This window comes from Rutidosis leptorrhynchoides, chromosome 10 (assembly GCF_046630445.1).
Source record: "Rutidosis leptorrhynchoides isolate AG116_Rl617_1_P2 chromosome 10, CSIRO_AGI_Rlap_v1, whole genome shotgun sequence".
NCBI lineage: Eukaryota > Viridiplantae > Streptophyta > Magnoliopsida > Asterales > Asteraceae > Rutidosis > Rutidosis leptorrhynchoides.
The window spans coordinates 94,240,260-94,254,366 of NC_092342.1; the positions used below are offsets into that span (position 1 = coordinate 94,240,260).

General features: G+C 29.8%; 2 protein-coding genes across 2 annotated transcripts in view; both read right to left on the minus strand.

Moving 5' to 3' along the window:
- The window catches only part of LOC139870460 (uncharacterized), a 31,710-nt gene extending 20,580 nt beyond the window's left edge, over positions 1-11,130 (minus strand). The window contains exons 1-6 of the mRNA XM_071858264.1: positions 10,882-11,130; positions 10,232-10,795; positions 9,896-10,170; positions 9,705-9,806; positions 9,297-9,396; positions 8,829-9,204 (exon numbers count right to left, since the gene is read on the minus strand). Of these exons, the coding sequence (XP_071714365.1) occupies positions 8,829-9,204; positions 9,297-9,396; positions 9,705-9,806; positions 9,896-10,170; positions 10,232-10,795; positions 10,882-11,130 (1,666 nt within the window). The remainder of the gene's footprint in view (positions 1-8,828; positions 9,205-9,296; positions 9,397-9,704; positions 9,807-9,895; positions 10,171-10,231; positions 10,796-10,881) is intronic.
- A 102-nt stretch (positions 11,131-11,232) lies between these two features.
- On the minus strand, positions 11,233-12,128 carry LOC139870461 (uncharacterized). The gene is made up of 2 exons (XM_071858265.1): positions 11,948-12,128; positions 11,233-11,894 (listed from the first exon to the last, which is right to left on the minus strand). Exons 1-2 carry the CDS (start codon positions 12,126-12,128, stop codon positions 11,233-11,235), a joined length of 843 nt encoding a protein of 280 aa, XP_071714366.1.
- Between the last annotated feature and the right edge of the window lie 1,979 nt (positions 12,129-14,107).

Here is a 14,107-nt window from a genome sequence, read left to right on the forward strand (position 1 = left end):
AATAATGAATGTAGTAATAATCATATAATAATTATAATTAAACTGGTAATTACATTTAATATTTTTATATTACAATTTATATCCTGTACTATATGACTACATCTATTGAATATTTATTGTTTATATATTTTATAAATATTTCAATATAGAGATCTTTTATATCTATAACTATATATAACTATATATATATATATATATATATATATATATATATATATATATATATATATATATATATATATATATATTTATATATAGTTATGTTGTAAATAATAATTATTATAATATTCTATTTTTATTTTATTTTACATAATTCGTTTTAATATCAACAACATATAATGTTTCGAATTATATTTCTAATTATTATATATATATATATATATATATATATATATATATATATATATATATATATATATATATATATATATATATATATATATATTCACACATAAGTATTTACAAATAGTGGTTCGTGAATCGTCAGGAGTGGTCAAAGGTTAACTGAATCCATGTAAATAAATTCAGAAATTTTAAGACTCGGTTTAACAGACTTTGCTTATCGTGTCGAAATCATATAATGATCAAGTTTAAATTTGGTCGAAAATTTCCGGGTCGTCACAGTACCTACCCGTTAAAAAAATTTCGTCCCGAAATTTGAGTGGAGTTGTCATATTTAACTATAAGCAAGTTTTTATGACAAATATGAGTTGATAACTAGAGTTTTATCATTATTGGGTAATATAGATAAAAACAATTCAATTATGTGATGCGTACAAGTGAAGTTGTCACAAAAGAGTGAAATGAGTAAATGCAGATTCGTTTTAACCGATGACGTGGTCACGATTGATTTCTAGAATTTAAGGAATTTAAAAGAAAATCTTTGGAAATCTATAAGATCTGATTCTTCGGCGAATAAGGAAATCAGGATCTCTCTAATTAAATGCGGAGATCTGCCTTGATTACTCTGTCCGATATTTCCATTATAAATTAAACTCTTCCGTTCCATTATTCTCATCATTCTTATACTTTCTTTCTTAGTTCATACACCCAAAAGATTGTGAAAATGCTTAATCCAATTCTAATCCTTGATATTTTCCTAATTATCATTTCCGTCATTCTTCCTTTCAATCTTTCACCAGAAAAATCTGTTTACTTTCACTATTACCTTGGGGTGATACTATTCTTAATTCTACCGTGTCTTTATATTGCTATTCGTATTAATATCCACGATTTGTAACCTCCGTGTTATTATTGGTCTTTATATTTTCTCTTATATTTTAGAGCTCTTTGCCTTTTTAATATCTTCTCGACCTCTAGTAAAGCGGGTAATGGTCCAGAATTCGTAAATATGGAGTTTCGAATGAATATAATGTTCTAAGCAAGAAAGAACATATTAGCACAATTTGATTTATCAAATTACCAGAATCACTGAGAATAGAACTATCAAGAATATATTTTCTGGTTATGTTCAGAATTTATCAGAATGAAAGAGTTATGTAACATGGCACGTGATCACGGTATGATCTGTGAATCATCACGTTCCATTAGAAACTCAGCATGACTTACTAATCACGTTGATCAAGTGTCATTATATTTTACTAACTCATGCATCAATTTCCAACACTACTTCAAAATCATTCATAATTCAAACTTGAATTTTAAAGAAATTTCGAAACTAAGGTAGTTTCCTTTATGATGTAATATAGATAGCACGAAGAGATAAGTAATTTTGGACGAGAATATTTATGAAAATATCTTCAGAAATATCGAAGATATATATGATGATATTTTGGAATTTCTAAGTTTGATGGTTGATGAAGAAAGATTTTCCGCAAGATTTTAACATGAGTAGGGAGCAAGATATTCGTTAATGAATTCAGCAGGTACTGAATCATTTGGATTCTTTGGGGCAGGTTTAGTCTTTGTGATTTGTCCACAGCCTCCTTCATGGTTTGCTTAATCCACTTTTCGGTACTAAATTTTCTATTGAGCGTTTCTAACACTCTATTCTTTATCATCAAACTTCTGACGGTTAAGGTCGTTTACAGTTGTCTACGGTTCCTGCTGCTTCAATCAGCTTTTTCAAAATTTAGAGTATTTATTCGTAGACTGGGTGCTTTTCAGAACTTCAGAATGGAAGGTCATAATTCTAAGAGATAAAGGTTATATGTATACATATAACTGTTGATGTGGAAATGCTACGAGATTCAAATACTGATTGCTAATTCCCGGTAATTGATGTGGAAATTCTCGTTATAAGATGTGGATGAGTATATGAATAGGTTTTAACGAACAAATATAATGGTTCTTTGGAGAGACTTAAGTCAATGAGTAATGAAGTTGCTGGTAAGTTTACTGCTAATATGGTGGAATATAAACGGTTCTCCTGTAACGATGACGAAATAACAATGTATATATCGAGGTTATAATAAGGCTAATCCGAATGAAAGTCGAAGTTGATTTGTTGGAGCTGTGACAAAATTGACTAATTTGAAGAGGTAATACAAAGTTATTTTCGGTAATAACAACGCCAGAGGAGCTAACACAGATACATGTTAAACGTTTACTCAGGTTCTGATTGTTTTCAGGTGCATAACTATATGCATCAATCTTTTCTTCCGTAGATAAATTGTGGTTGGTTCATCCTCTAGATTGAGGTGTTTTCAAGAATTTATGAAAGATTTGAACGCATATTGTAATCATCAAGATACAAATGAGGTTTAAGATGAAATCAAGTGGCAAACTTGAAGAAATGTTTAGTTTCATATGTTATAATCAATATTTTAATTCATTTTAATTGTCCTATGTCATTAGTCCATAGTTAGGAGTCCACAATTTGTAGTTCAACAATTTATATATAGTTTAATATATAATACTCGAATTATTTAATACGTATCGTGACCCGTGTATATATCTCAGACTCGATCACAACTCAAAGTATATATATTATTGTAGAATCAACCTCAACCCTGTATAGCTAACTCCAGCATTACTGCATATAGAGTGCCTATGGTTATTCCAAATAATATATATATATATGCATCGATATGATATGTCAAAACCTTGTATACGTGTCCCGATATTTAAAGTGCGTAAAATAAATAACCAAAATTAAATGACGATAAATAAAGTGCGTAAAGTAAATAACAGAAATTAAATGATGATAAATAAATTTGCGATAATTAAATTGCTATAAATAAACTACAATAAATAAAATGTAATCAGTTACCTAGGAACAGTTAGCTGGAAACAGTTAGCGTGGATTCTTACCAAAATTTTTCATAGTTAATTTGTTTGTTTCTATCAATTTTTATTTCGTCAAATGTGTTTCTTCATTTTGTCACTTGTTGGATTCTGATAAATCAAAATCCAAATATGAAATTGAATGAAAATGGTTATTCTGTGGTGAACGGATTCTTATATCGGTAGATGTAAGTAGGATAGTAAATGACTGTTGAATCAGCTTGGAAGAATGTACAGTGTAACTTATTAATGTGAAATTTAAATATTTCTAGGGTATTACCTACCCGTTAAAATATTTTCACCGTTAACAGTTTGTACAAAAGAATTTTTAATTACAATCTTTATAAAAACATATATACATATATATTTTCTTTATATGTAATCATGGATTTAATAAGTCAATATGATATTAAACTCATTTGATTTATCATTAGAACAAAAATTTATAATCTCTAAAACATTAGAGATTACATAATCATCATGAAGAACGAAGATAACTGATGTAGAACAAGATGTAGAACGAAGATTATGCTCGAGGTATAGATTGCGATGTTGAGGCATGGATTGTTGATGGTACTGGTGCTGTTACTGATGGTACTGTTGGTGCAGGTGATGTTGCTGAAGCTGGTAAATTTTGCATCATATTCTCCAAATTAATTACTCGAGTGCGAAGTTCGTTGACTTCTTCTATTATTCCAGAATGATTTGTCGGTCGGAACGAGCGAATGAATAAGGTTTATAATTTTAGATAGAATAAAATCGTCGCGAGATACTCTGTAAATGAGTGTGTAAATGGTGTTACGAACAAGTTTACCGGTAAGTGCTTCAGATTCATTGCCTAGAGGTGAATTCGGTTGGTGGAAAGGATCGCCTTCTTCGCGTCTCCATTGATTAAATAGACTACAAACCCATCAGATGAATTAGGGATGGCTAATTGGTTGATTCATTCTGGTGACGCTGCTTCCGGAGCTTAGGTGAACATCCATGTCGGAATAGCTGTCGGGTTCCAAAGGACTTGAACTAGTGACGAGTTCTATTTCGTACGATTGTGTAAAGGATTTTTCGATATGAAATGATATTTCGGCTATCGGGTGGTATTCTAATTACATAGAATATCTATATTTAGAGCAAAAGATTTCGTAGATTACGGAGGAATTTACGAAATACGTCAGGCAAAGTTTACAGTAACAGATATGCTAAGATATGAATTTTGTCTATACACTATTCATGCAATTAATGCAGTAAGACGTGTCTAGACTAAGAGTGATAAACAGGTAATTTCCTAAGGATGATAAGCAGGTAATTTTCGAAACGAAATGATAAGCAAAACTTTTGACATGCAGACTCGGTCGAAGTCCAGACCCACTAATGTATCTAAACAACTATCAGTTAGACACACTAATGCAAGACCTGGTTCGCTAAGACCACCGCTCTGATACCACCTGAAATCTTCAGTTGGGGACACCACACGTCCCACCCAGTGCCTTCCCAGCTAACCGCCTGGTGACCACTGAGTGTACCTCAGATACTGATTTTAGGGCCTGCCTCTCGGCAATTGCCAACCCTCGTAAGGGATCGCAAGGAGTAAGAGCCAATGCTTCACCACAGGTCATACAGTGAGAACCTCCTTTACGACTAACCCGCACCAACGGCATTAAACCAGCTCTGATACCAACTGAAAGGACCCGTTCTAATCCATCTGGATGAATACATTACATTTGGTTACATCGCGAGGTTCTGACCTCTATATGATACATTTTACAAACATTGCTTTCGTTTTAAAAAGACAAACTTTCATCACATCGAAAGTTGACAGGCATGCATACCATTTCAGAATATATCCAACTATAATTGACTTAATAATAATCTTGATGAACACAACGACTCGAATGCAACGTCTTTTGAAATGTGTCATGAATGACTCCAAGTAATATCTCTAAAATGAGCAAATGCACAGCGGAAGATTCCTTTAATACCTGAGAATAAACATGCTTTCAAGTGTCAACCAAAAGGTTGGTGAGTTCATTAGTTTATCATAAATATTCATTTCCATCATTTTTAATAGACCACAAGATTTTTATTTTCATTTCTCATAAATATACATCCCATGCATAGAGACAAAAATCATTCATATGGTGAACACCTGGTAACCGACATTAATAAGATGCATATAAGAATATCCCCTATCATTTCAGGAAATCCTTCGGACATGATAAAAACGAATTTAAAGTACTAAAGCATCTGGTACTTTGGATGGGGTTCGTTAGGCCCAATAGATCTATCTTTAGGATTCGCGTCAATTAGTAGATCGGTTTACTAATTCTTAGGCTACCAAGCAAAAGGGGCATATTCGGCTTCGATCATTCACCCATATAATGTAGTTTCAATTACTTATGTCTATTTCGTAAAACAGTTATAAAAGCACATTTATTCTCAGTCCCAAAAATATATATTGCAAAAGCATTTAAAAAGGGAACAAATGAAACTCACAATACTATATTTTGTAGTAAAAATACATATGACGACATTGAACAACTGAACAATGCAGGGTTGGCCTCGGATTCACGAAACTATATCATTTATATATTTATTAAAACATGTAATCGTAATCGAGCAAATTTATATATATTATTATTAATAATATACTTGTTATATAATATGTTATATAGATTTAGATAGTTTAATATATTTAATTTATATACCTTATATAATTATTATTTATCATTTTTTTATACGCTCATAATAAAAATCTATATTAGGGTATATATATATATATATTGTTTAGTTAATATCATTTTAATAATAAAAATATAGTGATATGTAATATTAATATTATTGCAGTGTATCTTTATATAAAAATATTTACTTGTAATAATACTAAAAATGGTAAGAGTGATAGTCATAATATTGATAGTAATATTACTGATAATAATATTAATTTTAATGATGTTTATCTTAATAAAGATATTAACTTTAATAATAACGTTAATTTTAGTAAGAATAATAGTTTTTATAAAAGTGATAAATTCGCTTAATAATATAATGATAATAATAATAATAACAGTGTTAATAATAATAATAATAATAATCAGATTTATCCTAAACTTCATGTTTAGTTTCTAAACCTATCTCTATAGTTCCTATAACTTAATGTTATAACCTCATTCATAATTTTTGCCCTGTCAACTTTTATTATAAATTTTATAATATAAATGTTATTAATATGTTCATAATCCTGTTAATAATAATAACAATAATAATACTAGTAATGATAATATTAGTAATGATAATACTAATAGTTTTTAAATGATAATAATAGTACCAATGATAATACTAATAATAATGATAATAATCTTATTAATCACATTACTACGAATTATACTATATTAATAATAATAATAATAATAATAATATTTATAATACTTATAACTATGATACTAATAATAATAATTGTAACACTAATAATAACAATAATAAAAATAACAATAATAATCATAATAATAACAATAGTAATAATAATAAACATAATAATAACTAATAATAATTAATAATAATAATGATAGGAATAAAAATTAAGTGTATACCCTTAAAAGCTATGGGTAAAAAGAAATGCTCCAGACAAGACTCGAACCTGAGACCTCTCACTAACCTGACAACCCATCTAACCATTCGTCCAGTCTGTTTTATTCAGAAATAACCCACACAGAAAAATATATAGCACGTATTATGTCCTGACTTCTTCTTCTCCCCATACTTGTTCGACCAGAGGGCATTCAGGAATCACAAAATTGAGTTCATTGATTAATTTAAAACTTGATATTCAATAAATACACACTCACTTGTGATTAATAGCTTTAAAAAAAAAAGAAAAAAAAGAACCCCATTTGTTGCTGCTCGTCACTGCTATACTTTAAAAAAAATTGATTTTGATTTTCGATAACGTTTTAGATCAAACTCATAACATAAAATAGATTATAATCCACTCCATGAAACTATTGATATCGTTAATCACAGTCAATTCGCAACAACAAACTCGAATTTCTTCAAGAATGATTTGGTTGACTTTTATTTCAAAAACCTTTGACTTCGAAATTCGACTTCAATTTAAGGAATTAGAACAAGAGATTTTTCAGATAGTTTAAACTATAGATTCCTAACAACACTGCATTTCCAGATTTTGAAGTAGGATTCAAATTCGATTTATGAGCAAAAGTGGTACGTACAGAGGTTATCGAAAGAGAAAAGAAAAAAAAATATTGATTAAAGTATCAATTTGATTCTGAAAAAGAATAGATGTAACTAATATAGAAAGGGACGCTAACGATTGATTGTTGTTTGTATTGATGATTGAGTCGACCAATGCTCACGAGCAGATAGGAAAAAGAAACAAAAAATAAAGATAATATAGATATCACGTATGTATATATATCTGCATTATATTATATATTTATGTATTTATATATATAGATTATGATTAATCTTTTAAATATAATAATAATAATAATATCCTTAATATTTTATCTAGTAGTAATACAAGTATAATATTAATAATAACATTAATACTAATAATAATAATAATAATAATAATAATAATAATTTATAATAATAATAATTCTTAATGAAAATAGTAATAATAATATTTAATAATATTACTAATATTACTCATATAACTAAAATTACACTTTACTACTAGTGACAATAATAATATTAACAAATCAATTATAACAATTTCAATATTATAATTTTAATGTTATTGATATTAATATTAATAATAATAATGAATGTAGTAATAATCATATAATAATTATAATTAAACTGGTAATTACATTTAATATCTTTATATTACAATTTTTATCCTATACTATATGACTACATCTATTGAATATTTATTGTTTATATATTTTATAAATATTTCAATATAGAGATCTTATATATATATATATATATATATATATATATATATATATATATATATATATATATATATATATATATATATATATATATATATATATATATATATATATATATATATATATATATATATATATATATTTATTTATTTATTTTAATAACAACTTAATTATTTTATTTATTTTTACTATACTTTATTTATATATAGTTATGTTGTAAATAATAATTATTATAATATTCTATTTTTATTTTATTTTTCATAATTCGTTTTAATGACAACAAGATATATATATATATACATATATATATATATATATACATATATATATATATACATATATACATATATATATATATACATATATACATATATATATATATATATATATATATATATATATATATATATATATATATATATATATATATATATATATATATTCACACATAAGTATTTACAAATAGTGGTTCGTGAATCGTCGGGAGTGGTCAAAGGTTAACTAAATCCATGTAAACAAATTCAGAAATTTTAAGACTCGGTTTAACAGACTTTGCTTATCGTGTCGAAATCATATAATGATCAAGTTTAAATTTGGTCGAAAATTTCCGGGTCGTCACATGTTGTGCTTGCGAAGCTAGGATATAAGGCTCTTTAGTTTGCTTCAGACCTCGAAAATCGAGTGTCGTAAACCCATTCTCATCAACTTTTATCCTGGAACCACTTGATATCCAATCACAATGGAACAAAACAACTTTCTTCTCATCACCATACTGCAACTCGATTATATCTTTTAAAACACCGTAGTAAGTGACATCTCCCATAATAGGATCGTTATCTCTAGCACTCGAGAAGCTACTTGTTAGTGCCTGAAGTATGACTCCGCTATTTTGTGTTGTCCTATTCTTCTCTACATCTTTAATGTGAAATCGGAAACAATTTATGATATATCCCTTATATTTCTTTACAACCTCATTTGGACCGTTTGCCAATGTCTCTATATCACTTGTGATTCTGTTATCCCGACTAGTCATGTCCTCATCAACCTGATTTGAGGCAATTTGTTTATACAGTAATAAGTTTGGCTTAGTTATATCATCACTACATTATTGTAATAAAACTAGCAAAAATAACTTACGTAATCATACAGCCACTCCTCAAACTCCTGACTATGTAAATGTTGAATGTCATGCTTACGTTTTTTCGGATTTTGATGACTAAGAATATTCAGATGCTCTCTGCAATCAAAGTAACAAAAAGAGAATAATGTACATTATCGTCAAAATTACACAATGTCATATAAAAAAATAATCTCATAACATAGTAAATTTAAATAACTTACGTTCGTAAGAAATCTATTTCACTACAATTGAACAGCACATGTGAGTGTGCAATAGCCAAAGTGTCATAGCCGATTTTTACTACGTTTGTTGCACCAATTGGTCGACCAGGCATACATAATATTGGTAAGACAGAATCACCACCACCATCATCATGATTTCAGCTAGTCTTATTATGTATGGTCTCGACATCACTAGCTAAATACAAAGAACAAAATGACAAACACTCTTCCACTAAATAACCTTCTGCAATTGAACCCTCGGGTTTACTCTTTTTTCGCACATAAGATTTTAATGTACCTAAATACCTGAGTGGTCAAAAAAAGTTTATATCAGATTCAAAAAAAAAAACAGTTCTATTCAAACGAGTATAATTTACTACAGCATAAATGGTCACCTCTCGATTGGATACATCCAATGGTAATGAATAGGTCCCCCTAATCTGGCCTCTGAAGCTAGATGAACCGATAGATGAATCATGACGTCAAAAAATGATGGTGGAAAAATCCTTTCTATATCACAAAGTATTTTTCCAATATCTTTTTCCATGTTAAATAAATCATTAGGATTAAGAATATTTGAGCATAATTGTCTGTAGTACCGACATAACTTCATGATAACAGAACGCACATGCTTCGGTAAATTATTTCTTATTGCCACGGGAAGCAACTGCTGCATCAAAATATGATTATCATGACTTTTTAGGCCTAACATTTTTTGGAGTAGGTTTTACCTGAATGCATCTAGAAATATTAGCAGCATAACCATCTGGCACTTTCACCTCTTTTAGCATATTACAAAATTTTTCTTTTTCTTTTTTGTCCACTTCGAAACATGCAGGAGGCAAATACACTTTGCCATTTGATAAAGGTTCTGGATGAAGTTCATGTCTAATACCCATTTCTTCCAAATCACGATGTCCTTTTAAATGATCCTTGGTCTTTCCATCTATATTCATTAACGTTCCAATGAGACTATCACATACATTCTTTTCAGTATGCATTACGTCTATATTATGACGTATTAAGTTATTTTTCCAGTTTCGTAACTGAAAAATAATACTTCTCTTCTTCCAATTATATGGTAAGGATGGGTTATCCTTCACAAGTTTTCCAAATTTTATTTCAAAACCTTTCAGCTCCGCAAGCACTTGTTCCACTGTTAAGCTACGCGGTGGCCCTTCACGTTCTTCCATGCCATCAAAAGAATCTTTATCCATATGGAAAGGATGCAACGATTCCAACCAGTGACAATGTGCCATGAAGATTCTTTGTGGGAGTTTGATAACCGTGTTGATCTGGTTTCCTTATGGCATGAAAGACAAGCTAATTTACCTTTAGTGCTCCAACCCGATAAATTCGCATACGCAGGAAAGTCACTTACCGTCAATAATAAAGAAGCACGTAGTGTGAAGTAACTCTTAGGTGATGCGTCATAAGTATTAACTCCAATATCCCACAACTCTTTCAATTCATCAACTAGAGGTTGCATATAGACATCTATATTATTACCTGGAGCAGATGGACCAGGTATAAGTAAACTTAGGAATAGAAAAGGTTTTTTCATGCATAACCATGGAGGTAGATTATATGGCATCAAAACAACAGGCCATGTACTATGTGAAACACTCATGTTTCCAAAAGGGTTAAACCCATCACTCGCTAAACCAAGCCTTACATTACGAGGTTCTTTAGCAAATTCCTTATTCTCATAATCGAATGTTTTCCGGGCTGGTTAATCTGCGGGATATCTTAATCTACCATCTTTCATACGACTCTCTTCATGCCATCTCATCGACCCGGCTGTTTTAGGCGACATAAACAATCTTTGCAAGCGTGGTATGAGTGGAATATAATGCAACACTTTTGCTCCAACCTTCTTAGCTTTGTAATCACCATCATTATCAGCTTCTGTGGTTGACTCATTTTCAAAATCATTATTAATTTGTTTATATCTTGAGGTCTGACATACGTCACACTTAATTTTGTCCTTGTTTTCTTTCCAGTACAACATACAATCATTTGGACAAGCATCAATTTTCTCATAACCTAGACCCAAATCTCTTATTATCTTCCTTAATTCATACAATGACTTCGGTATGGCAGCATGAGGGAAGACTTCCCTCATTGTGTCAAGAATCATGCTGAATCCTTTTTCATTACATTTTCCAACACATTTTGAATGGAAGAGTCTAACAATGAACGAAAGAACAGTGAACTTACAGCCAGGATATAATTCTTTCTTTGCATCTTCTAATACTTTATTAAACTTTTCAGCATTTAAGTTTGGTACAGTCTGATTTTCAGTTTGTTGGGTATCATCTTCATCTTCATCTTCATCTACAAACACATTGAAGACGCATTGGGCCAATGCTTGCATATCATCTTCATCAGCATCTTCAAACGTTGGTGTATCATTGGGTCAAAATACACATTTAGAATTTTATAACCTTCGAAAAACCCGTCACATAGCAAATGTGTTTTTGCCTGGACCCGATCAACCCATTTGTGATTACTGCAATATTTGCACGGACAATATATATGACCATCTTTTCCCTTTTTAGAGAAAATACGTTCTATAAATTTGTCAAGTCCTTTTTCGTATGCAGGGGAAGATCTACACAAGGACATCTAAGTCGAGTCCATCATATATAAACATGTATTCTACAAACACATTTAATCGGACATATATTAACATGGTTCAAAATCAAAGATTGTACTGTAAGAATTAAGGGGTATGGACATGAAACAAAAGAAATTAACCTGGTTCAAAATCAAAGATTCAAAATTAAGGGGTATGGACAAAGCGTATGTGACGACCCGGAAATTTCTGACCAAATTTAAACTTAATCTTTATATAATTTAATGTTTTCGACACGATAAGCAAAGTTTGAAATGTTGATGTTTCAAAAACTTTGAACTATGTTCATGTAATCAATTACCCTTCGACTATTCCCGACGATTCACGAATCATTACGTGTAATATATATACATATAAATATATATACATATATATATATATATACATATATATATATATATATATATATATATATATATATTAATTATTATAAATTAAAATATTATATGAGTTAATTAATAATGTAAATAAAATAATATATGATATTAAAATAAATCTATATATATATATATATATATATATATATATATATATATATATATATATATATATATATATATATATATATATATATATATATATAAGGTATATTGAATGTATAATTATATGGTTTTGAATTTATTTAGTAAACAATAACAGCACTCGTTTGTCAGTCGATCGCTATTAAGCAAGTTAAATAAACTTATGTGATTTTAAAATAAACCGTGATCCGAAAATGAGTTATATAAATTATAGGCTTATTAAAAATGTATTCAGGAACTATTTGTTGAATTTTAAAAATTTTTATATTTTACTTGGGGTTGGGAGTAAATAATTAATGTAATTTTTATTTAATAGTTAATGATCGAATTTTATACCATAATGATCAAAATAAATAAATATCGTTAATTTAAAAATATGGGATTTTTCCGAAGACTTTTATCCGCCACTGATTAACAACGAAGTACGATTTAGCATAGTCCGTAAAAACTGTCGGTAGGATGTAGCCAAGAAAGATTCACACGATTTAATATTGAGGTTTACTATTGGATACTTTTTGCTTTTGTTTCAATTCATGCACCTGCATCTTATCGTTATTATATATATAGTTATATAGAGAATAGATATGGATACATATGAAAATCAATTTATACACACACTCAACCTTCTAATTTCTTCCTCCTGTAACCTCCACGTCCACCACCACTGTAAGCATCACCGGCCACCAATCACCACCATACTCCATCGTGAATTACCATCATGACAAGTGAAACCCTCGCTGTCTCTCTCTCTTCCTCTCTTCTTCTTTCACAAACATCACCGAAACTCTTAAATCACCATCATCATACATGTTTTCTGTTTTGAGATTTCCATCTATCAACAAACCACACCTTTACTACCAACCTTGTCTTCTTCAGTTACCAATCAACCGAACCATTTGTTCCTCACTTGCTCAATTTGTAATTTATCATTATCACCATCACCGATTACCACCATCCTCCAACCTCACCTTGAAACACCACGGTCACCATGAAACCACCAAGAACACTATCATACTGCTGCACTTACTCTTTCTATTTCTATAAATCGAACATCACACCTTCCACTATAACCTTTAAACCCACTTGCTAATGCCAAAACTGTTATTCTGTTCAAGCTCAATCCAAAACAACACGGCTTACAGCCGATGCACCTGCTCGTTCTTTCCCTTTTCTAACCAGGATCACCCTTAAACCATCAACGGAACCACCACCAATTAACCTTCATTAAACTGATACTTACCATTTCCGTTTACAGTAATCCTCAAAACTCTCAACTGCAACTTCTACAATTCGTTTACTCCTGTTTTTTAGCCTCGAGTCACTGTTGCTTGCTTGTTATTTTTCAATTCCATCACACGACTGCTGCTGTAAATATACACATCACCACCAACCGGATGCAGTTGTTCTTTTTCTTTTTATAATCGACACAACCATTAAAACCTGCAGCA